At 36.8% G+C, this 23,661-nt stretch overlaps 5 protein-coding genes across 5 annotated transcripts; 2 read left to right on the forward strand and 3 right to left on the reverse strand.

The window, feature by feature from the left end:
• The first annotated feature begins 6,561 nt into the window (after positions 1-6,561).
• LOC149925876 (acetyl-coenzyme A transporter 1-like) lies at positions 6,562-10,170 on the forward strand. The gene is made up of 7 exons (XM_090162078.1): positions 6,562-7,522; positions 7,595-7,749; positions 7,817-7,992; positions 8,053-8,237; positions 8,312-8,432; positions 8,493-8,714; positions 9,101-10,170. Exons 1-7 carry the CDS (start codon positions 6,969-6,971, stop codon positions 9,266-9,268), a joined length of 1,581 nt encoding a protein of 526 aa, XP_090018204.1. The 5' UTR covers positions 6,562-6,968; the 3' UTR covers positions 9,269-10,170.
• Coa8 (Cytochrome c oxidase assembly factor 8) lies at positions 10,023-11,021 on the reverse strand. Its single transcript, XM_090162079.1, has 2 exons — positions 10,917-11,021; positions 10,023-10,833 (listed from the first exon to the last, which is right to left on the reverse strand). The coding sequence occupies exon 2, from the start codon at positions 10,678-10,680 to the stop codon at positions 10,207-10,209; it is 474 nt and encodes a 157-aa protein (XP_090018205.1). The 5' UTR covers positions 10,681-10,833; positions 10,917-11,021; the 3' UTR covers positions 10,023-10,206.
• Sbat (LSMD1 domain-containing protein Sbat) lies at positions 10,775-11,573 on the forward strand. The gene is made up of 3 exons (XM_090162080.1): positions 10,775-11,059; positions 11,153-11,321; positions 11,378-11,573. The coding sequence occupies exons 1-3, from the start codon at positions 10,898-10,900 to the stop codon at positions 11,500-11,502; spliced, it is 456 nt and encodes a 151-aa protein (XP_090018206.1). The 5' UTR covers positions 10,775-10,897; the 3' UTR covers positions 11,503-11,573.
• LOC149925879 (large ribosomal subunit protein eL22-like) lies at positions 11,545-12,423 on the reverse strand. Its single transcript, XM_090162081.1, has 4 exons — positions 12,288-12,423; positions 11,989-12,111; positions 11,799-11,920; positions 11,545-11,741 (listed from the first exon to the last, which is right to left on the reverse strand). Exons 1-4 carry the CDS (start codon positions 12,294-12,296, stop codon positions 11,594-11,596), a joined length of 402 nt encoding a protein of 133 aa, XP_090018207.1. The 5' UTR covers positions 12,297-12,423; the 3' UTR covers positions 11,545-11,593.
• A 4,487-nt stretch (positions 12,424-16,910) lies between these two features.
• LOC149925880 (ATP-dependent RNA helicase DDX19A-like) lies at positions 16,911-19,259 on the reverse strand. The gene is made up of 10 exons (XM_090159899.1): positions 19,084-19,259; positions 18,893-18,965; positions 18,692-18,830; positions 18,409-18,501; positions 18,128-18,345; positions 17,889-18,066; positions 17,589-17,826; positions 17,358-17,520; positions 17,107-17,298; positions 16,911-17,045 (listed from the first exon to the last, which is right to left on the reverse strand). Exons 1-10 carry the CDS (start codon positions 19,123-19,125, stop codon positions 16,981-16,983), a joined length of 1,401 nt encoding a protein of 466 aa, XP_090016025.1. The 5' UTR covers positions 19,126-19,259; the 3' UTR covers positions 16,911-16,980.
• Positions 19,260-23,661: the final 4,402 nt, after the last annotated feature.

The raw sequence follows: 23,661 nt of genomic DNA on the forward strand, positions 1-23,661 counted from the left end.
GGGTCTACCCTTTAACCCTCTAATCTCGGCTGACTGCGCTAAAACAAGATTTAACCTTTAAAAAATACCAGATTAGGCCTTCATAAATTCATTAATAAAAAAAGACTTTATTACCTATTATGCTTACGATGCCTGTCTTAATTTCAGTGAATCTAAGGAGCTATCGGTGGTTCTGTGGTAGAGCGCTCGACTGCCAAGCCGAATGGTCTGGGTTCGAAACCTGGGTGGCGCATTTATTTTTAATCAATAGAGAAACGCTAAAGTAGAATTTCTTCGATGCAATAATTTCAATTTCAATTCTATTTCAATTAAACCAAAATTTCGTACTCTATTAAATACGCTTCCGATAAAGCTGAAGGTCTAATTTTCAATAAGGCGTAACAAGTGTCGGTGGTTCTGTGGTAGAACGTCCGCCTGTCAATCAGGAGGTCTCGGGTTCAAATCCCGCCCGATGCGATCGCAAATTGATACTAAGACGAATACCGTGTACAACTGGTGGAAACCCTGCCATTGAACGTTGAGAGGTAGCATTACACTCAGCACTCGGTCCGTCCCAAAGTCATTAAGAAGAAGTTGGAGAGAAAACGCCCATATAAACACAACAGGCTCAACATGCACATCCATCAGAACACAAACACAACAAATTCAACACTCACAACCTACGCATAAACATTACAAAAACGTAATACACCAAACCGTCACGACGGTGAGCGAAAAAACACCATCCAAACCAAACCGCAAATGCATCCGTTAACGCTCACCGTCGCACGGTGGTTTTGCCAACCCTTTGAGAAACTGCGTACGCAGTGATTACACTTTGCACCGAAAATGCGAACGCGTTCGCAGTCCTGACAGACAGACACACCCACAGACCCACCCACAGACCCACCCACAGACAGACACGGTCGTTGTATAACCCCTCCTAGGGGACTTTGTCCCCTCGGAGAGGTAATAATCACAGTCCGATATAAAACATTCACCCTGTACCAAATTTCGCACCAGAAAGCTTCTAACATAGTAAATAATCACAGACCGATATAAAACATTCACCCTGATCAACATTATCACCAGAATTTCCATAAAGTCCACAACACAGTAAATAATTACAGCCCGATATAAAACATTCACCCTGTGCAAAAAAATCGGATCGAATCAGACTATTAAATTGAAAGAAAAATATTCATTACAACGCGCTTCTTATTCAGATTTCAAAAAGCACAGTCCGATATAAAACATTTACCCTGTCCCAGATTTCAAAAATCACAGTCCGAATAAAACATTCACCCTGTCCCAGATTTCAAAAATCACAGTCCGATTAAAACATTCACCCCTGTCCCAGATTTCAAAATCACAGTCCGAATAAAACATTCACCCTGTATGAAAATTCGCACCAGAAAATTCCAACACAGTAAATAATCACAGCCCGATATAAAACATTCACCCTGTGCAAAAACATCGTATCAAATCAGACTATTAAATTGAAAGAAAAATATTCATTACAACGCCCTTCTTATTCACCAACAACCACCGTGTATAGCAAAAACAAAAATAGTAGCAAACGTGAACTTTAGAACAGATAAAATAATTAACAGGAACACGTGAAATAAATAAGAGTCTAGTAACACCTAATTGATACCTCTTTAAAAGCTATCTGGTTTATCTTGGGTGTTGCGGGAAATTCGAAATTCGATGAAATTTGGATTCTGTCCCATTGGAAAGCGCAAATGACCATCTTCTTGTTTTTCAATTTCAAAATTGTTAACAGTGGCAGCTAGGTTTTAATAGTCCCCATCGATTGGCATATTTGGTGTTTTAGTAACGCAAACGGTTTAAGAGTAAGAACGCGAAATCCGTTCAAATTTTAATCGCCAAGAAGCTTGGGGGTCCACTAAATTGGGCAAATGACCAACTCCTTAGCACCCGATTAAAAAATAATTGGCAATGGCGACGAGGGTTTTCTAAGTCTAATCGACCGACGTATCGTTTGATTTTGTATTGCAAACGGTTCGAGAGTAATCGGACTACAGTGTACGTGAACCCATTATCCTATCATAAGGTCCCCATAAGCAAAGGTCTACCATAGGGGCCCAAGGTAACGGCGTTGTCCTGGAGAGAAGAAAATTAACGTACGACGATAGGGCAGTAGCGCCATCTTCGTTTTCAAAATTTCTACATTTAAAATATTATCTTACTTGGTAGAGTAGCCACGCTACGGTTGATAAATGCCCCACAAAACGCGTCTAAAGCTCAAATTTGAAAAATAAATACGTTCAGAAACAAGTTATCTTATTTCTAAAAGCCAGTTTAAGGTTGTGATGAATCATTTAAGTGTGAAAGTGATAAAATTGTGAATAAGCCTTGGCTACGGTGCTAAGGGCTCGCGGCGGAGATTTATCCCGCGTGGTCCTAAGTTTAAAAACGTTCGCGCACGCCTTATGCGCATTCATCATGCAACGCGCGAAATTCATTTGGGGAAATGCCAAGTTGAGGATGTGGCCACTAGGTGGTGCAGATTTTGAATACCTACCTCTTAATAACGGGTATGTGATCGTCAAAAATTTGGCCTAGAACTTTGCTTATGGGGACCTTATGATAGGCTTATTTATTCTATAGTAAATTTACGTTTATGAGTTTATAAAAGTCAATTTATTATTTATTTATAGATGAAAATAAAATTAATCGAACCCGAGTCATATTATAACAGGTGGATATTTTACCGCTAAGCTATTAAAATTGAGCGATATTTAGACAAACAGCCTCGGAAAAAGTCCGTGTTCCTTTACGCTTTTTTAAACTTATTAACGTCAATTTATCCTATAATTTTTTTAATATTTATAAATTAAATTAAAATTAATTAATTATTTTAATTTAAAATACCACCGTGGCCAGGAATCGAACTCGGGTCATATTCTTAGCATGTCATTTAGATCTTTTACCGCTGAGCCATTGAATTCCACGTCTTCAACTTGAAAATAAATACTATCATAGACAAAACATGGAGGAATAACATAATTTTAAATTTGCCGCGCTATTTAGTACAGTACGACCGCCAGGTTACGCTAGCAGCTCCTTTAAAAAAAAACTTACATAGCACAAAGGCTGAGTCGGCCCTCCTGTTATTTCTCCATGGACAAACTCTTCCGAGGAGAGGTATACTTTGGCTTTCCAACTTATTAGTTCCACATCGATATATATATATATATATGTATATATATATATATTTTTTTTTAAGTGGACATTATATATATATATATATATATATATATATATATATACACTTATGTCCACTTAAAAAGGAAAAATGATAAATAACTGAAAAACTTATTTTTGAAATTTCAAATTTTTATGGGCATTCCTCGTGCAGGGGGGACATTTAGGCTACGTTCAGCGGGACTCAGCGGACTCAGCGCTGAGGTCAGCGCTGAGCGTTGAGCTTACTGTACGCTTTTTTGAACTTCCGGTTTCTACGTCATGTTGCTCAACGAAGTCAGCGGTCGGAGGAGCAGGTTTTTCCGTTGCTCATCGGTGTCGTGACGTCATTCGACAAAGTTAAAGGAGGGGTAGCAGACGATATTTTGTTCGTTAAGTCAGCGAACTATGAAATCGTACAACTTTTAGATTTTTGTGACGTAGCGTTGATTAAAAGAACTCAACGATAACTCAGCGGTTTTTCTCCGTTGATAGTTGTTGAACGCAGCCTTACTAGTGTAAAATTGAATGACCTTGAAGATATGGTTCAAGGTCATTCAAAAACTATCTCGAGAACCGTTGGGTTTACGGATTCGCCATATTATTACGTAACGGTGATAGGGCACTGCTAGCTCCTCCGAGGTAGAGATTTATCGTCTGTAACACAGTAACAGACCAATTAAAAAATCATTAAAATGGTTTTTCTTAAATAAACTTATTAAAATAAAAGCAAATGATCCAAAATTTTAAGTATCGTTATTTAATAACGATACTTAACGCGACTTCCCAATCGACCGCCATTACCTTACAGTCTACGGGGAGGGTGATGAAAAAACCGGTTTTGGGGGGATGAAATTTCTGCGGTAGAGGGCTGGCTCGTTGGTTGTCTGTACGATAATGGCGGCGCCCAGTAAACGTTTCTAAAAAGAGGGGAAATATGGGATTCATAGGCCTGGCAATGTGGGGAATTCGCACATAAGATACTAGAGACACCTAGCGGACACCGTAGTCAAAATTTCGTCCGCGTGTTCGTTGGGACTTGGTTAGAAATGCGTGCCGGTTTTAAAATCGTGTTAAAGATTATTTATTTTGCCTTCAAATTAAATAAACATCTCCGAAATTAGTTTCGTAGAATCCAGGTATATTATTCGTGTTTCAACTTGTACAAAAAATCCTTGTGAATATAATGAAAAGTTGGCAAAATTTATAGGGACAAAAAATCCGCCTATTTTTACGATGGCGCTACGCTCGTATGTCCGAAATTGTATAGCTCTCGCGTTGCCGAAGCTAAAACAGCGAGTCCGTGATGGGGGAATACAAATTTCTGTTCCAGGTACCCAGTATTATATTCCTAGGTATAATGTCAGGCTTCAGCCGCTACCTATCTAGGTATCAATGACGAACCAAAGGGGGCGTAGCCGTAGTTTTCGGTCGCAAATATCGGATGTGGAACTAAAAATCTCGCGGAAAATATATAGCAACACTGTTGAAATTCCGACTATTTCTCATCATTCTGCTTCCAAAATCAAACAAATTGAGTTATTTATAGTCTCAGGGTACCTTAGGCGAAAGAACTTCCGATAACGTTATGACTTAAGTCTCGTCAATATATATTAACCAGAAGTATTTTACTGAATTTACCCTAGCTAGCTTTAGAACGTTGATATATTTTTAAAGCTTGATCAAAACCAAAGTTGCTATTCTTCTTCTATGGCTGCGTTCAGTAACTCTAAAAAACCTCAGCGCTGAGCTCAACGGTCAGCGGTTTTTTACTGAACGGGTTTTTTGGGTTCCGGTTTTGATGTCACCCCCTGTAGCCGACGTCGGCAAAAGGTACTAAACACTAAAGTCGGACAACGGTCGGCCGACCTTTGGATTTAGTGTCCAAATGTCCTAGGGGTAAAAGGGTCGGCCGACCGTCGGCCGCCTACAAAACGTCGACTCTTTACCGCCTTTTAATAGACCTAAGAACCGACTCCGAAACGACGTCATCCCGACTTAGAATGTACTGTATAATTACGTCGAAATGACTTACTTTTTGATATTTTAAGTGACTGAAAATGACCAAATAAAACCGTAAATATAGCTATATATATGTATGTAGTTGGTCAAGTCCCATGAACGGGAGTGAAACAATGAGTTTATTTCCGTCAATCGGTAAGCTCTTGAATCTAGAGTACATAAATCTAGAGTTTCTTGGGGCTTAGTAAAGGTAATGATTAAATCTTCATTAATAATATCTTAGCCTAACATATTTAGCTATAGGAATGTAACCTACTTGAGCTGAGATATTTTTAATAAGGAAACATTCTTAGATTGAATATATTATCTTTTTCGAAAAAATATAATAAAGAAAGGAAGTTATTTGAAAAATATTTCAATTTGTTTTATTAAATCGCCAAAGTTTCCCAGTTTTGAGCGATTAATTGGCAAAGCGCGACCTTAAATCGACTCTTTGTGCCACAGGGGTAATAATTAAATGTAAGGTCTATTTTAAAGCTGGTTTCCCACTCGACGGAAAATTAGCAGCGTAAAGTTGAACGTTAGCGGTATATCGAATGGGAATCAATTTTCACCTCGACGTTTATTATCGTCTTTCCGGCATATTTTCCGTCGAGTGTGAAACCAGCTTAAGTCGGATAATGGTCGGCATACCGACCATAAATAGTCCCAAAACAGGTTTTACGGTTTTAGTGTCGAAAAACGTTCGGACGTTTTAAGGTCGGCATTTGGTCGTCGACTATAAAGCGACTTCATGTGCTACAGGGGAAGTTGCCCGTCCGTTGAGCAACGAAGTCATCTGCAGCTGTAAGAGAAGATTTTTCCGTTGCTCAACGGTCATGTGACGTCACAGCACGAAGTAAAGCTAGCTGAAGACGCCGCAACAGACGATATTTTACAAAATTTACAACAACCGTGGCTGCGTTCAGAAACGCTCACCGGTGAGTCCGCTGAGTCACCGCTGACACCGGTGTTTTACTGAACGGCATTTTAATTTCGGGTATTGACGTCACGATAGTCATTGGTGAGACACCGAAGTCACCGAAAGAGATAGTCGGTTTTTCCGATGACTGACGTCATTACTGACGTAATACTACTATTAATGCTACGCTATTGTAAAAAAACACCGATGACTGAATAAAAGCGTTCAGCAACTTACGACGTAATTATGACGAAAAAAGCTCATCGGTGGAAAATATAAATCCATCGGGTTTTTTCCGTTGACTGTTTCTGAACGTACCCCGTAAAAAGCGTTCCACAAAATCATACGTCACGTTAGCAACGGTCTCGACTAATGCATTTTTCAGAGCTGTTAAGGCTACCCAGCCCTAGCTCTTACTGGAATAGGAGCAAAAAAAACCAAAAGATACTTCGTTGAGAGTTAGCGAACGCAGCCAACATTTTCGGTGTAAAAATCGCCGCCTGGCGTCAAAAGGAATAACACGGGATTAACGACCTAGTGAAATATATTGCAGGCACCGGTTTTTAAGTTATGTTTCGGTAAAATTTGGGGGTTACGTAAATTTAGCCAAGAATTCTTGCAAGAACTTTGTCTTAAAAACAGCCAGGAGGTAGGAAATCTTACCAATTTTGCAAGAAAACCAAAGGGTTTCTACGAAATAACGCGCCCTTGGTCAAATGGCTATGACGTCATATTGACGTGTCCTAAGGCAAAAGACAATATGCTACAAGAAACGTGTTGATCCAAAAATCAAAATACACGCGCATACTTTGATATCAGTATTATTTCAAGTTACTCTAAGCCAAACCATAGCAATATGCAGAAACGGAAAAATCTTTATGATTCCCTTAATAACTCAAAAATTACAGTCCAATCAGATGGAAATCACTATGATATGATGAATGATAGTGAAGATGAAAAGAAAGCGAATTCTTCTGATGGATTTAGTAGCCTTAAAGGAGATAGATTAAACATGGCTTTGCTCTTGTTTCTTTATGTTCTTCAAGGTATTCCACTCGGTTTAGGTGGTAGCATACCATTAATACTTCAAAACAGCAAAGTTAGCTACAAAGATCAAGCGGTTTTCAGCTTCGCCCATTGGCCTTTTAGTGTTAAATTATTATGGGCTCCAATCGTTGATTCTTTGTACGTTGCAAGATTTGGAAGAAGAAAGTCATGGCTCGTTCCATCGCAATACATCATAGGAATTTTTATGATAGTACTTTCATATTACATAAATTATTTATTGGGAGAAGGCAGGCCTGAACCACCAAATGTTTACGTGCTTACTGGAATATTTTTCATGTTAAATTTTATGGCCGCTACGCAAGACATTGCCGTAGATGGCTGGGCATTAACTATGCTATCTAGGTAAGAATTACTCTGAATTCTATGCACATTAGTTTCATATTTATTATCTATAATTTCTTAACTTTACTACAGGAGAAATGTTGGTTACGCATCAACCTGTAACACAGTTGGCCAAACAGCCGGTTATTTTTTGGGAAATGTGTTATTTTTAGCTTTAGAATCTCCACATTTTTCCAATACCTATATTCGTTCAACACCTAAGGACGAAGGCCTTGTTTGTTTAGCTGGTAAGGCTTATAACTAAAGATAAACTAATCCATTAGGTTAAAAAAATTCATTGATTTTACCTTCCAGGATATTTATTTTTCTGGGGGATAGTGTTTTTAGTTACCACCACGATAGTTATGATTATAAAGAAAGAAGCCCCTGATAATAATGTTGAAGGAATCTCTGGAACATATAAATTACTTTTCAAAATCCTGTGTTTACCCACGATTATCTACATTGTTGTTATTTTATTGACTTCGAAGGTAAGAAACTATATTACCTTATATTGAGACAAAATTACATATCTATTGTTGATCTTACAGATAGCGTTTGCAGCCGCAGATTCTGTTACAGGTTTAAAATTAATCGAATTGGGTGTTCCCAAAGAACATTTAGCTATGTTAGCCGTTCCAATGGTGCCTGTACAAATATTGCTTCCTGTCTTCATTAGTCGGTACACTGGTGGTATAAAACCCCTAAAAATTTATCTAAAAGCTTATCCTATCAGGTATTAGCTTTGCCCTTTTATATATTAAACTTTATGAACTATCAGATATTAAATTAATTTTTTTTATTTCGTAGATGTTTGTTTGGTATATTATTTTCACTTTTAATTTTGTGGACACCAACAGTAAAATCAGCTGATGGAAATTTCCCTCTGTATTATTACGGTGTTATTGTTTTGGCTTATGCTTGTCATCAGGTAAAAATAATACACATTTAATGACGCAAAAAATAGTCCATAATTATTTTCCCCATTCAGGGTACGGTGTATTGCATGTACGTGGCCATGATGGCATTTTTTGCCAAAATAAGTGACCCCACTATCGGCGGAACTTATATGACCCTGTTAAACACTGTGAGTAATTTAGGTGGAAATTGGCCAGGGACTCTCGCGCTCTGGAGCATTGAATATTTAACCTATAAAAATTGTATGAATGGAACGTTGTCGTTAAGTACTTGTAACACAGACCAAGAAGTCAATGTAATTCAAATCTTTAATATTTTTAACCAAAGATACGTTTAGTAACTAGTCAACAGTCAGCGTTGAACTGTTGAAAGTTGTTGAATAACTTTTTGTACTCGCGGTATTGACGTCATGATTCTCAACGATTGCTCAACAAATTCAATGTCGCAGTGATTCATAGTTTCATTTGCTTTTGGATTTTGTTATCTGTCCAAGCGTCTAATCAATAAAAATGTCATCACAATTCTCAACGCTTGAAAGTCCCATTCAACAACTGATGACGTCATGACTCCTAATGCTGTAGCATTGATTTATTTTTCGTTTAACGTTGATTTTACGTTAACTAGATACTGAACGTACCCCAAATTTTAATTAAAATAATAATATTTTTATATCCCTTTTAGACATGCAAAGGAAGTGGTGGTAGTTGCGAGACTTCAATAGATGGCTACCACATTGAGAGTTATTTTTGCATATGTTTTGGATTGTTATGGCTATATCTTTGGGGAAAATCCAAAGTTAATTACCTACAGAGACTTCCTATGTCAGTTTGGAAAACGAGCAAGAATTAATGTAAAGTAACATGATAAGAATAAGTAAGACACTTATAGAATTGTCTAAGCATTTTTTCGTACTACATGCTTTCTCTAAGTGAGAACATTTGCAGGATTAGCAAATCCATAATTTTTATTGTGTGTTTCTTTTCCTATTAGTCAGCCGATTTAAAATTCAGCAAATCCGAAATACTCGGAAAATGTAGGTTTATTTTGATTATGTTTACATCTGAAATTTGAAAATTTTATTTCTAAAGATGCAGTGTTTTTAATAGTGTTGGGCGATATTGTAATTTAACCAATACCGATTTTGAGAATTTACTGACGCCGATATTTTCCAATAAATTAGCAAAGACCAAGGTTAGTGGCGCCATCTTCCTTGTTTTTGAAAATATCGGTATCGGGTAAAATCGGTAATTTATACGCGAACCGATTAATCGGCTAAATTAAGATATTGGTAACCTATACCGATACCATATCACTGGTTTTTAACATTCAATTTTAAGTGAAATTTCAATTTCTAAACCAATCAAGAGGTTTTTTCAATTGATGTAAAGAAAGCATGTAGTAAAAGATTTTTGCAAGCATCAAACCCAATGGTTGTTGAGTTACTTCTCATGTTACTAAATCGAATTTTCAAAGAACCCCTAGTCACGAGGTATTTTATAAATTACCCTTGATCTCTGGCTAGAGAAAGTTGAAATTTTTTGCTGGACTGAAACAAAATGCAATCTGAATTTATTTTTTTAAAGAATTAAAAGATGTACATATACAAATTCACATTGTGGAACAAATAATATATTTAAGTAGCATCGTATGATACTAAATATTTAAAGGAACAATTTGCACACTTTGTTATTGGTTTTAACCAGTTTTCTAAGTTTATTATAAGGGAATCAAAAATCATTAAATGTATATTTTTTAATAAATATGGTTTTCCGTTGGTTAGTTTACGTTTATCTTTCAATTACTTTTGATATTTCAGCTTTCAGACTTAGCCATAACACATATGCATTTTTACGATACCATTCCCAGTTGTAATCAACGTGTTTTTCGTGGTTGTTGTTCAAAAATGATTTGTAAAACACCGCCATTTCTTCTACATCCAAATTCTTTTTGTGATCTCCCTTATTTTTTAACTTTTCCAACTCTGTTTCTATAAATTTTTCCTTTTCTGTTTGAAATAGATTGTTATGAGTTTCCCAGTACTCTTGATTCCAAAGCTGCAATTTTTCGCGTTCAATCCTATAATTTTTTTCCGCTTCAGTCTCATCCTTTGGGATGCTTATTTTCCATGTCCTCAAGTTTGATTTTGAATCGGGTGGTCCCATAAATTCCTTAGTTTCGAAAAAAGCAATTCGTTTATTTTTTGAAACCAAAGTTCTGAGTCCCAAGTATTTCAAACTTCTAATGGCGTGTTTAAAAGCCATAATTTAACCAAAGTAAAATTATTCGATTACGACTACGAAACTAGTTCTTTTTTGGTCTTGCGCATCTTGTTTTCCTCGTAGTCACGTCACTTAAAATTAGATGGCGCAAGTGTCGTAGATAGATTATGGGCAGCCAAGGCTAACGTGGCTCTTCTTTACAAGAAATAGTGAAGAAAGAAGAATATTAGATTACTGTTAAAAGATATAGTTAAATAATATGAACCAAAATTCCATGCCTAATGTTAACCTTCCGAAGAAAAGAGTAATCACCGAAATGGAAAACAGTCAAGATAAAAACGCTGAGGATAAAGCGTCCCAAAACGAGGACTACGGTAACGCGTCTGACAGCTCTAGTGAGGAGGAGACGAAAGAGAAAAAAGTGAAAATATTTACAATTTAAGAATTAAGATACTGCTAATTATTAACATTACGCCGACTTTTTCATTATTGACTTTTAAAATATTTTGAAAAGGAATATGAGAAAGAAAAATCTCCTTTACGAAAGAAGCTTGAAAGTTGGCTAAACAAAAACATGAAAATTGAAATGACAGATGGTAGAACCCTCATAGGTATCTTCCTATGCACAGACAGGGATAGAAATATTATTCTGGGTTCTTGTTCTGAATATCTGAAACCCGATGGTATAAAGTATTTAATATGTTTAATTTCATATATTCACTAATTCATGGTGTTACAGATGATGGGATTATGGAAGAACCAAGGTTGTTAGGATTGGCAATGGTGCCAGGATGTCATATTATTTCAATCAATATTGATCAAAATCAAATGCCATGGAATCAAAGAATGAACACTTTACACTAAAAATTTAGGTCTTAAGTGTAATGTATTAAAAAATGAAAATAATAAAGGTCGACTTCACAAGTTTATTTAATAAACAAAATATTTTCAAATTTTATTCATTATCTTCCTCATCTTCTTCCTCTTCATTGTTAATCTGGAAATAGCGTAGTTCAAAAGAGTCTTTCGCATTTGCAACTACTCGTAGCCAATCCCTAAGGTTGTTCTTCTTTAAATACTTCTTTGTCAGATATTTCAAATACCTATAAACAATAAGATCAATATTTCGTAAAAGTTATTATAAATCCGAGATTTAGTACCTTTTGGATAAATGAATGTCTGCCGTAATGACAACTTTGGACTTGTTCCTTTCAATGGTGATAGAATTGCCCAAGTTGTTTGTTTTACCCCCAACCTTGATTCTTTCATGAAGGAATTTTTCCTAATATATATATATATATTTCTAAGGTTAGAAGAGCCTTAAAACAAATTTAGCAATTTTGAACTCACAAAATCTGCTGCATTCATAATGCCATCTTCAACTGGGTGGCTGCAATCAATGAAGAATTTGAGTTGTACCTTCTTCTTCTTAGCTTTTCCTTTTGGGGGAAGTTTCTTTTTGCTGAGAATTTGCTAAACATTTATAAAAGCATTTTATTAGTAACGCACTATTTCGCCACGTGTTTGGGTGCCAAGGCTTAATCCCAATACCCCATCCCTTTTGACTTCCCAATTAGCCTTAAATTGCGTTATTTTTCATATAATTATACTTATAGTTTGCTTTATAAGTTATTGTTCTTATTACTTACCATAACCATTTTCACGAATGTTTAAAGTCGAAATTTATAAACTGGGCCTAGCGTAAGGAGCCCGTATTGTACAAAACCTCGATTAAAAGAACACCAAAATTGCCCAGCACAGTACCCCAGTGTTGCCATGCAGAAAATAAAATATTTACCTAAAAGTGTGTGACACTGTGCAAAGAATATAAAGCACAAGGAATGGAAGGACTGATATTATTGTTTTGGTTGAGATAGAAACTTCCGGCCAAGCAAATCAGAGTAACCGGAAACGAATAACGGAACCCGTTGTCTCTTTAAAAACGAGAGGCACTAAAGTTCCACTAGACGGAGCTACACCTTCCATTCCTGGGGCTTTATATTCTTTGCACAGTGAGTTCTATTTTTTGTCTATTCGCGACCGAAACGAGTTTCAAAAGGTTTATTTTCAAACTGGTCCTACGGACCTGTGATCGCCCAAAGATAATATAACTACGTACCCTAGATTGGAAATCAAGCTCCTTGCACGTAATTATCTTTGCTCTTACTGAGTTCCCGGTGGAAGTCGGAAAAACTACCTCCATAGAGCCGCTGCTGGCAGGGCTACCGACATCTAGTTAAAAAGTTTTAGTGAAAATTGCGCCGTGGTTTTTGACCATAGAAATCTCATAGGTAACTAGAATGCTGCCGCCTACGGCCGAGCTTGACGCCAGTTCACCTTGAACCTTCAGCCAATGAGAGGCCGTAGAGTGGTTCGCCAAGGAGGATCTCCTTGGTTCCGCTACTATAGCGGGAGATGGGTGACGTCATTCTCTCCGGTAACATTAAATTCTTGGCAGAACCGCTCTTTGAGCTCTGATTGGCTGAGATCTGGCTTCGTCTGCCACGGCGTTTGGGCCATTTGCCAGTTACACGGCAGCATTCTAGTTACCTATGAGATTTCTATGTTTTTGACTTGCGGTTTTCAAGATACCAGATATTTTTGCGTTATATTGTTTTAAAACAATAATGGATCATGCCTGTAGCTCTAAAAAAAATTCTAAACGAAAGAAAACTAAAGGTAAGTAATATAATTTTGGGTTATCTATTGAAATTCCTTATTTCTCACCCTGCCTATGGAGTCCGATTTTTCCGACTTCCGGCGCGAACTCAGTAAAAGCCTCACGAGAAAACGGGCTATCGAGAAACGCCGATATTTCGAATCTAGGGTACGTAGTTATATTATCTTTGGATCGCCCCTAACCATAGAAATCTTATGCCTCTAACTCTTCGGATTTTTAAACTGGTCCTATGGACCGGTGACCCCAAGTGCTATTTATTTATTTACAGGTCCTGTATTAAATTGCTTTTGGTTTTACCAAGAACGTGTATATTTATAAGAACGTTAAACGATCAAACTGGCGCCTGGTGCCTTGATGCAATCGGTTACAGAATAACTCCACCCAAAAAAACCGCGTGCGGCGCGCGCTAAAGGTTAAAACCGTTTCTTGATCAAGGGCGCGCTGCACGCGGATTTTAGAGCGGAGTCATTCTGAAACCGATTAAATCATGGCCCAAGCGATGCCTTTTGTTCAACGTTCTTATACATAATTTACACATATACGTTCTTGGTTTTACGGATATATTAATAGCCCAGCGTTATGTTTTGTATGGATAATGGAACGGTACGCAATAGACTACAGAAAAACAATTAATTTGATGTAAATTTTTAAAATAGTAACTTTATTTTCATATCTGTATCACAGGTATTACTTTCCTATATTGTATTATCGAAACCTCGGCTACTATTTTCATTTAAGTATCACAGGAATTATCACATTTTAAGTTATGTGATAGATATGTAAATATAACAGAGGTAAAAATATTAATTTTAATCTTTTAGAATTGCATTTTGAAAAGTTAAACATATCAGTATCGTTTAATTCCATATTTGTAACTTTCGTTGGTTGAATCATACACCCATAGGGAATATAACCTGCAAATAAATCTTTATGGAAGACCCTTTCAATTTTTCCAATTACCCTGTACAGTGGCACCAAGCGTTTCTAAAGCCAAAAGCAAGAGCGGCCAGAGCGGCAAACGTTGGTATTCCACATCAAATATCTGAGGTTATATTCCCTTTAAGGCTTGATTTGGATTAAAATCAGTCCAGGATATTTTTTACAAACCATAGAAATCCCATAAAATGCAAATAATAACCTTTTATTATTTCTATGTCATCCATCATAACCCTCTAATAAGAGTAATAGGCCCTTAAATAAAACACCTTAAAAAAAATTGCCAAGAAGCAATATTTTCAGGAGCCGGGACCTGCCAGTGTCTGTTTATATGGTGCTTGTTAAAATAATGGAAACTTTTCACCTGTAAATAGAATTTCGTGTTTTTGCTAAGCCTTAATAAGTAAAAAAAGCTAAATGGATAAAAGGAAACACTTGTTGCATACCGTACAAGTGAAAAGTTTCCATTATTAACGGTAACTTGCAGGTCCTGGCTCTCGGAAATATTATTTCTTGGCCATTTACTTAAAGGGGAACGGTCAAGCTTTACCAGTTAGATAGCCCTATAGCCCGTTAAAAACTAAAACTTATGGCGAAAACCGCATCAAAAAATATTGAGTGGTTAATTTTTAATAAAATAAAGAAATTTCGGGAAATCGAAAAAGCACGCGTCCGCCGCGGCACCTGGTGAGAAGTCGGTGAGACAGAAAAACAACGTAATTAATTTATTTATTTATTATACTTTACGTTAATTTTGATTTTAAAAAATAAAAAAATTCGGTTTTACGTACTAGCAAAAGTAACATAAGACTCAAAAGTGTGCCAGATCGTTATATTTTTGACTAAAAAGAGAGGCGAGAGAAAATCGCGCCAAGACTAATTATCCCATAGATCAAAGAGAATACCTCTAAAACTAGGCATCTGATTGACTTTGTAGCAAATACAAATGGATTAGAGTTACATTGTAAGCCCTTTGTCAAAGCAGTTTTATGATTTCGGTCAGCATTTTGCAAGAAGGAGGAAATTTCGGCCACGGGGATGGCGGAGACATCAGCATGTGAAAGAAATCATACCATGTGTTTAGGGTACCTTATTTTCCGGTACTCGTCGATCGGCTTAAAGTTGAAAAAGTCTATTTCTAATTTCACATCTAAATATATTTCGAGTGCTATGACCAAAGGTGGATAGACCTAATAGTAGTAGCATATGCAACATAATTACTCATAAGTGTGCCTCTGTTTAAAGGGGCTCCAAAGTTCGGTGGCAAAATGTGTGTAAAGGCAGTAAAGTGCGAAATTTACGGTTGACTCTGCCCGCCTCTGCCAAGGCCGAGTGAGGGGTTGGGGGGAATGAAAAACATGCTCAATTTTCTTTTTTTTTTGCCACCGAACTTTGGAGCCCCTTTAACATCTCTGTATTAAAAATTTAAATGAGACCTTGTTTCACAGCCACCAAAGAAAATACGGACTAATGTCGCGTAAAACTGGTTTTAACTTCTTTCCCTCCCCGCCAGAATTAGTTTTGATGACGACAACCACTGGAATGAGCTCCCCTCTGCCGTCAAAACTAAATCGTCGGTTGGCGTTTGGACAAGTTTCGGGGCTGGACCTTCTAGTCATTCCCCATTTCCCCCTTATAACTATCTGAATTAGTTTTATATTATTGTATAGTGTGTTGTACTATTTACCGCTTAATCTCTTTATAGCTTCCCCAATTCACCTGTTCTTGTCTGTACATAATTTTTATACTGTTCCGCTTAGTTTTCTTATTATCCGTATTATTTCCCGTCTCATCACCCCCTTGCCCACTTTGTTTATTTTTTTTATCAATATCTCTGTCTTGTGTTGGTAATCTTGTTTTGTATTATTTTGTTTTATGTTAATATTGTTTTTGAATGCTTGGTGTACGTAATATAAGTGCGTACTCAGGAGCCCAATAAGTGTATTTCACTTTCTCTATCCTGACAATAAAGTATTATTATAGTGACGTCAATTACGTCATATCCTTACAACAAAGTCTCATTGAGAAAAAGTTATCTCTGGCACACTTATGAGTAATTATGTTACATATGGTAGTAGTAGTAGTAGTATTAGTTAAGACTGGTGTGCCTCCGTGAACTTGCCATATTAAATAGCTAATATATTAGGGTCATCTTTTGGTGGCGGTTTTGGGTACGTATAGGTAGAGGCTAGAGCAAAGCACCGATTTGATTTGGGTTGGCGGCGTTGTTTGGTGAAAATCATACGGTGTCGGCTGATTTTAAAAAAAACCTCGACGGCGTTGTTTTTTTTTTGGCGGCAGGGCTGCGCGAAGGGACAAAAATTTATGCCCCTTTTGATAATTTTTATATTTCACTTTTATCAGAAGTTAATAAATTTAAATGGACTTATATTTCAGTTAAAAGGTTATTGCAATGTTGAAAAAATTAGCCAAACTTTCAGGGAGATAAATGATAATCAGAGAATTTGTCATAGATCTAGAGTAAAATTACTGTCAAAAGATGCCAAGATAAAATTGAATTCCCTGACTTTTCCCTGAATTTTTACAAATTCTTAAAATTCCCTGACATTTTATGCCCATTTTTAAATTCCCTGACGTGTGGCAACCGTGATAATGGAACGAAATTTATCTTTCCCCATGCACAAATAACACTTTATTTGTTAAAAGAATTTATTTTTTTTAACAAATGAAAAAATCCATAAAAATAATATACATAATAGGAAAAGCTATTGATGTCCAATCTTTTCAATTTCATCTGCATCTTCAGCATCCAATCTTTGGATTTTGCGTCCTTTAATTAAATAAAAAGGAAATTATAGAAAAGCACTTAACTGGGAGATAAAATACAATACCAAAATGATCTTCAATTTGTTTAAGAACTGTCATAGATTGAGGACCATCCACCATGTTGATTGCTAATCCAGCTTTACCAAATCTACCCGTTCTACCAATCCTGTGCAAATACGTTTCACAATCAGCCCTCTTGTTAATGTCAATCGGAAGGTCAAAGTTGACCACAACTGTAACTTGCTCCACATCAATTCCTGTTTAAAAAAAAAAAATTCTAAAAATAATAAAGAATGTGAGTTTTAGTGATAATTACCTCTGGCGCAGACATTTGTGGTTATCATAACCTTCTCTTTACCATCTCTGAATCTATTTAGAACAGCTAATCTCTGATCAACTGTTAAATCACCAGAAAGTAACGCTACAGAGTGACCTTCTTTGGACATTTTCTCTACTAGCCACTGGGCTGTCTTTCTTGTCTAAATATTTTAGACACCATTATTTTACTATTTCAGTTAACGCAGTTTCTAATTAAAGAAATACTAACGTGACAAAATATTATGGCTTGTCCGATGGTAATCACTCCATATATGTTAGAAATCGCAATAAATTTATCTTCGCTGTTTTTACAACTGACATAATATTGCTTGATATTTTCCAATGATTCTTCTTCCTTCCTCAATCGAATAAGAACTGGGTCGGCAATAATTTGATTAGCAAAATCCATCACTGGTTCATCGTATGTTGCGGAGAATAACATCATCTGACAGCTTCTAGAAAGACCTCTGTAAAAATAAAAAAAAAACATTGCATTTTGTATCAGACTTTTGTAGAATTACGAATGTACTTGTGAATCCGAATAGATTGGTCTTGATGACCTTGAGTATCGATCATTACATCAGCTTCATCGAGAACAAAAACCTTTATTTTGGATAGATCAAAGAATTTGAAGCGGGTAGCCCAGTCCAACACTTTTCCTGGTGTTCCAATCACGACTTGTTCACTTATAGTGCTTCCCCGCTCAACTGTTGAAAATTCACAGAATTTATAAAAAACAGTTTCCTTGAAACTAATTTGAAAACCCACTTTCTTCTCCTCTAATTGCAAATTTAAAGCCTATTTCTGGACAAAATTGAGCCATTTGCTGAGCTACAGTTCCTGTTTGTATTGCTAGCTCATAAGTTGGTGAAAGTATGAGAACTTGTGGATGTTGTAGGTTTGGATCAACTCTGCTTAAGCTAGCTAACAAAAAGGCTGCAGTTTTTCCAGTACCACTCTGAGACTGTGCTATCATATTTTGAGGTCTTTAAAATTTATTTAAATATTAATTAAAATGATTATTGAGGAAGTAATATTTGAAGTCTTACGGATCAGCTAGTAAAGTAGGCAAGGCGGTTTCTTGAATTTTGGAGGGCTTGTTAAATCCTAAATGATAAACTCCATCCAATAATTCTTTACGTCTGTAATTTGGATAAGTTCATTATACAATCTATACAAATTAAACTATTTCAGAGTTCCATTCACAACTCTCTAAGATCAATCTGCGAGTGCTTTCATTATTTAATCAAAATTATAAAATGGAAAGCACCAACTAAACAAACATCACTCAAGAGGTTTTGGAATTGATCACAAATTAAAAGAAGAACATACAAATTTAATTCTTCAAACGTTTTCGCAGAATAAAGTGGAGAGCTTGGATCTCTCCTTTGAACTTCTACATCATGTTTAGAATCTACTAATTTGCTTCTCAATATTTTTTTCATTAACGATACTTCTGCCACTGGTATTGCTATTGACAAAAATTATAATTAATATGATTTTCAAAAATGATTTACTTATTCAGTTATTTACGAGCTTCTTCTTCACTACTCCCATTACTTATAACAGATTGCGTATCGTTTGGCTGCAAATCCAAACCTCCAACCTTTGGGATAATCAGAGATTTCAATGTGGTGTTACATTACTTTTAAAATGAATTCTTAAAGTTCGAATGTTCGATAAAAAAAATGTTAATGGATTTAAGCCTTAACAATAGTAATTACTTTTTCTTGAATTTCGGCAATTTTGCCCCAAGTATCAGCCATTTCGAAAAAAGGAAAAAAACTATTATTTAATTTTGTTTCTATGATAATTAATTGATAAAAACTAAATACAATAATTCAATCTTTCAAGTTCTAAGCTATCATGACATTGCTAATGAAACTTTCGGAATTGGAAACGGGAATACGGGATTGTCAGTCTGTCAGATGGAAATTTCAACGAAACGAAATAGTAAATTTTTCACTGGAAAAATATTCTTAACCGAAATGAGTGTAGGTGGCAGTGTGGGAAATAAGGCACTATCACAGGCCAATCGCCAGTTTAAAAATTAGCTGGGCCAGTTGAAAAATTAAATTCTTGGGGTGTTAGTGGCCCTGGTGACCACTTAATTAGTTCAAAGTTTTTTCCAGTCAAGATTTTTAGTTCATTAAAAAAAATTTATATTAATCCCTAAAATTGTTTGGTCTTCTATGCTGTGTGCTTGGCCTTATGTCAATGGTGTGTATGGGTGCGTGACTGGTTGTCGTCAGTCTGTATTATACTTTACACTCTATTTGATCATAAATTATGAAAGCCTGATTTTGAAGGTTAAAAATTGTAAGTGGCCATTGGCCAGTTTTATAATTAAACCTAAGACCATTTACACCTGGACTGGAGTCAAGATAGGCATTTCCGTTTTACTAGAGTCCCCACTACCGAAGCGCCACCACTGGCTCTCTTATGAAACTTTCGCCCACAAAAAAAGGGGTCTGAGAAAACAGGTTTACTTCGTTCTCTCTCTCCGTAAAATTTTGCGTTCGCGCATCCCACTGCCTTCGAACCGGACTACGGAGCACAAAGCGTTCACCACCTCGGAAAGGGGGATGAAAAATAAAGGCGGATTTTCTCTGCTTGGTGGTGTTTTGGCGGGGACAATTCAGAAAAAGCGGAATAGCGTTACCTCTCCAGTCCAGGTGTAAATGGTCTTAGATTAAACTACCTAGGCTCTCTGGCCACAGGTCCAGTTTATAAAAATTCCTTATTTCTCAGCCTGCTAGCTGGCAGGCAGGGCAGGAAATAAGAAATTAAAGTTATCGGACATTTTTGTCCAGTGACCCCCTCCAAAGATAATATAAACATGGACTAACAAAACGTTTTGTTAGTCCATGATATAACTACGTACCCTAGATTCGAAATCACGGCGTTTCTCGATAGCGCGTTTTCTCGTGAGGCTTTTACTGAGTTCGCGCCGGAAGTCCGAAAAATCGGGCTCCATAGCAGGGTGAGAAATAAGGAATTTCAATAGATAACCCAAGATTATATTATTCACCTTCAGTTTTATTTCGTTTAGAAACATTTTTAGAGCTACAGGCATGATCCATTATTGTTTTAAAACAATATAACGCAAAAATATCTGGTATCTTGAAAACCGCAAGTCAAAAACCACGGCGCAATTTTCACTAAAACTTTACGTTTTAACTAGATGTCGGCAGCCGTAGCCCTGCCAGCTGCATGGAGGCAGTTTTTTCCGACTTCCGCTGGGAACTCAGTAAGAGCCTGCGTTACGTGCAAGGAGCTTGATTTCGAATCTAGGGTACGTAGTTATATTATCTTTACCCCCAATCATTTCAAAAACGTTATCGCACATTGTCCAATGACCCCCCCCCCCCCCTCAGCAGCGGCTTCACACTTCTTTTATTTTTCAAATAACCTATAAGATTATTTGACTGCACTTTTATGTTCTTTCGAATCTTTGGCATATTTATTTGACCACTGTGAGTAAAGTTAGTCTGTTACTCGAGTTCGACTTAAATTTGAGCAAAAACAACTTACTCTGTTAAATTCACCCAGTCCTTGGCGAAACTTTGGCGGGGAAAACGAGCTGCGGAGTCTCGTGACTCGTGACGTGAGTCAGTCAATTCGAGTTTTCTTTATTTCCACCAGAGAGTGTACACTACAGTATTGTTTTGTTCCCACCCTCCAAGGCTCCCCCAGCACAGCTTCCCTGGTCCTCGGATCCCGGGCTGCCACTAAACAGCTGCTACCTGACTACACGTGAATAGACTACGTTAAACCAAATTCACTATGAACGAGATGACAGCTCTTGATGGTACCGCTGCCCGTATTGCTGATATCCTCAACCAACACTTTATCACAGTATCCTCTAACCAAACCCCTCCGTCACCAACCACACTCCCGTTTACCAGCGAACCAAGTAGAGTACTTACCGAATTCTGTTGTGATGCTGATTCCATTCTTCGACAACTCCTAATGCTGAACCACAACCAAACGGCTGGGCCCGATGGCTTACACCTCTACCTGTTTAAACGACTAGCTCCATATCTTTCCCACCCACTCGCCACAGTAATAAACTTAAGCTATAGTACGGAAATTGTGCCATGCTCCTGGAAACAAGCCACTATCCCGCATATCCACAAGGCCGGGATTCGAACCAGTCAACCAACCCTTCCAACTACAGACCCATCAGCTATCGCTAATACTAGCCTTGTTGCACGAACCTCTGAGCGACTTGTGGATGTACACATTCGTCATTTCTTGGATGAAACTGACTTCCTTCACCCTTCCCAGCATGGGTTTCGACCTAAACATTCTACCTACTTTTGGCTAGCTACCAATGATTGGACAATGTGGCTCGATGAAGGGAAATCAGTCAATGTCATCATCTTGATTTTTGTAAAGCCTTTGACACCATCCCTCACCAAGAGCTCGTAAATACCATATATATATACATATAGATAGATAGATAATTTGGATTTATTACGTGCTAAAAACATACATAGTACTTTTCATATTCTAACACGCTTTAAATTAAGTCAAGTCATTGTAAATATATAACAAGTTGGCAAGCCAAAATATACCTCTCCTCGGAAGAATTGTCCCTAGTGGTATTAATTTCTCGAGACGACCGCAATTCAGAGTTATTTACTTAAAACGTAATCAAGGTTCAATCCCGCCCGGTATAAAATATTAATTTTAACTAAAATAATGGACGCTTCAATAAAAGATACTCGGTTTCTACTCCCTTCTCCAAATTCTTCTGGGAAGGAGCTATTTCCGGTCGGTCGGTTAAACGGTTAGAATGGCTAGCCCATAGAAATCTCATAAGTAACTAGAATGCTGCCGTGTAACTGGCAAATGGGCCAAACGCCGTGGCAGACGATAGCCAGATCTCAGGCAATCAAAGCTCAAAGAGTGGTTCTGCCAAGAATTTAATGTCACCAGAGAGAATGACGTCACCTATCTCCCGCTATAGTAGCGGATCCAAGTAGGATTATTATCCTCCTTGGCGGAACCACTCTACGGCCTCTCATTGGCTGAAGGTTCAAGGCGAACTGGCGTCAAGCTCGACCGTAGGCGGCAGCATTCTAGTTACCTATGAGATTTCTATGGGCTAGCCACAAAGTCATATTTAAGTCAATTGGAGACGCGTTTTTGCCCTCATGAGAATTTTGCGTCAGATAAGAAACGCCTCGGCTCACGTGTATAAGGAACATACTAATGTTTATTTTCGATAATATATTTTAAGGTAACATATATAATGTTTTTAAAACTAAGTATAAGAAGATAATATTATTATTATTATTATCATCCTCTTATGGTATAAATAATTAAAATTATGTAATATTTTTATAATACCGGGCAATCTGCTTCTCATGGAGGCAGAGTTAATTCATTTCGTATAAAATTATCTTTTGGAAAAAGATGAAAACTCATTCCTTTAGAACTAAACATATTACTTTTGCGGTACGGTATGCAACAAGGGTTTCCTTTTAACCAGGTAACTTTTTTGGCATGTTAAGGCTTAGCATAAAACCGATGTTACGTTCGAGAAAGTTTCCAGCTTTCTAATATTTCACCAAGCACTATATAAATAATAACTTATGAGTCCTGGCTGTCGGAAATATTACTTCTTGGCAATTTCTGGGAAGATGTTTTATTTAAGCGCCTATTGAGACGAAACCACGGAGTTTAATTAATTTATAATAATATAAACAAGTTCACCAAAATAAAAAAATCGCCGTATCATAACGGTTCCTTTACTTCAATATTTTGCCTGTGATGTGTTTCGTTTCAGGGAAAACAGTAGCTCGGCGGTAAAACATCTGCTCAGTAACTCAACAACCTGGGTTCGTTTCTTCGTCATGATCGTATTTTACAATTAAATTATTAATTCATAAATTAGTTATAAAATTAAAAATTTAATATATACTTAGTTCATAAATATTTACAAGATTAAATCAACATTATTTCATTCGTAAAAAAATCAGATTAGGCCTTCATAAATTCATTCATAAAATAATTCAAGACTTTATTATGCATACGATGAGTGTCTTATTTTCAGTGAAGTTAAGCAGCTACCGGTGGTTCTGTGGTAGAGCGCTCGACTGCTAAGCCGAGTGGCCTAGGTTCGAAACCTGGGTGGCGCATTTGTTTTTAATCAATAGAGAAAACGCTAAATTAGAATTTCTTCGATGCAATAATTTCAATTTCAATTCTATTTCAATTAAACCAAAATTTCGTACTCTATTAAATACGCTTCCGATAAAGCTGAAGGTCTAATTTTCAGTGAAGCGTAACAA

The sequence above is a fragment of the Leiobunum rupestre genome, chromosome 10 (assembly GCF_980474605.1).
Source record: "Leiobunum rupestre chromosome 10, qqLeiRupe1.1.hap1, whole genome shotgun sequence".
Lineage (NCBI taxonomy): Eukaryota > Metazoa > Arthropoda > Arachnida > Opiliones > Sclerosomatidae > Leiobunum > Leiobunum rupestre.

What these genes read in the sequence shown, in the direction of transcription:
- LOC149925879 (XM_090162081.1), bottom strand. An exon ending in TTATGAATGCAGCAGATTTT is followed by an intron (nt 11,921 to 11,988) that starts GTGAGTTCAAAA and finishes TATATATATTAG; the next exon opens with GAAAAATTCCTTCATGAAAG. An exon ending in GACATTCATTTATCCAAAAG is followed by an intron (nt 11,742 to 11,798) that starts GTACTAAATCTC and finishes TATTGTTTATAG; the next exon opens with GTATTTGAAATATCTGACAA.
- LOC149925880 (XM_090159899.1), bottom strand. Translation starts at nt 19,125, where the DNA reads ATGGCTGATACTTGGGGCAAAATTGCCGAAATTCAAGAAAAA. An exon ending in GAGTAGTGAAGAAGAAGCTC is followed by an intron (nt 18,831 to 18,892) that starts GTAAATAACTGA and finishes TTTTGTCAATAG; the next exon opens with CAATACCAGTGGCAGAAGTA. An exon ending in ACAAATTGAAGATCATTTTG is followed by an intron (nt 17,046 to 17,106) that starts GTATTGTATTTT and finishes ATTTAATTAAAG; the next exon opens with GACGCAAAATCCAAAGATTG.
- LOC149925876 (XM_090162078.1), top strand. Translation starts at nt 6,969, where the DNA reads ATGCAGAAACGGAAAAATCTTTATGATTCCCTTAATAACTCAAAAATT. An exon ending in TTATTTTATTGACTTCGAAG is followed by an intron (nt 7,993 to 8,052) that starts GTAAGAAACTAT and finishes TTGATCTTACAG; the next exon opens with ATAGCGTTTGCAGCCGCAGA. An exon ending in ACACAGACCAAGAAGTCAAT is followed by an intron (nt 8,715 to 9,100) that starts GTAATTCAAATC and finishes TATCCCTTTTAG; the next exon opens with ACATGCAAAGGAAGTGGTGG.
- Sbat (XM_090162080.1), top strand. Translation starts at nt 10,898, where the DNA reads ATGAACCAAAATTCCATGCCTAATGTTAACCTTCCGAAGAAAAGAGTA. An exon ending in AGGAGACGAAAGAGAAAAAA is followed by an intron (nt 11,060 to 11,152) that starts GTGAAAATATTT and finishes TATTTTGAAAAG; the next exon opens with GAATATGAGAAAGAAAAATC. An exon ending in TGAATATCTGAAACCCGATG is followed by an intron (nt 11,322 to 11,377) that starts GTATAAAGTATT and finishes ATGGTGTTACAG; the next exon opens with ATGATGGGATTATGGAAGAA.
- Coa8 (XM_090162079.1), bottom strand. Translation starts at nt 10,680, where the DNA reads ATGGCTTTTAAACACGCCATTAGAAGTTTGAAATACTTGGGACTCAGA.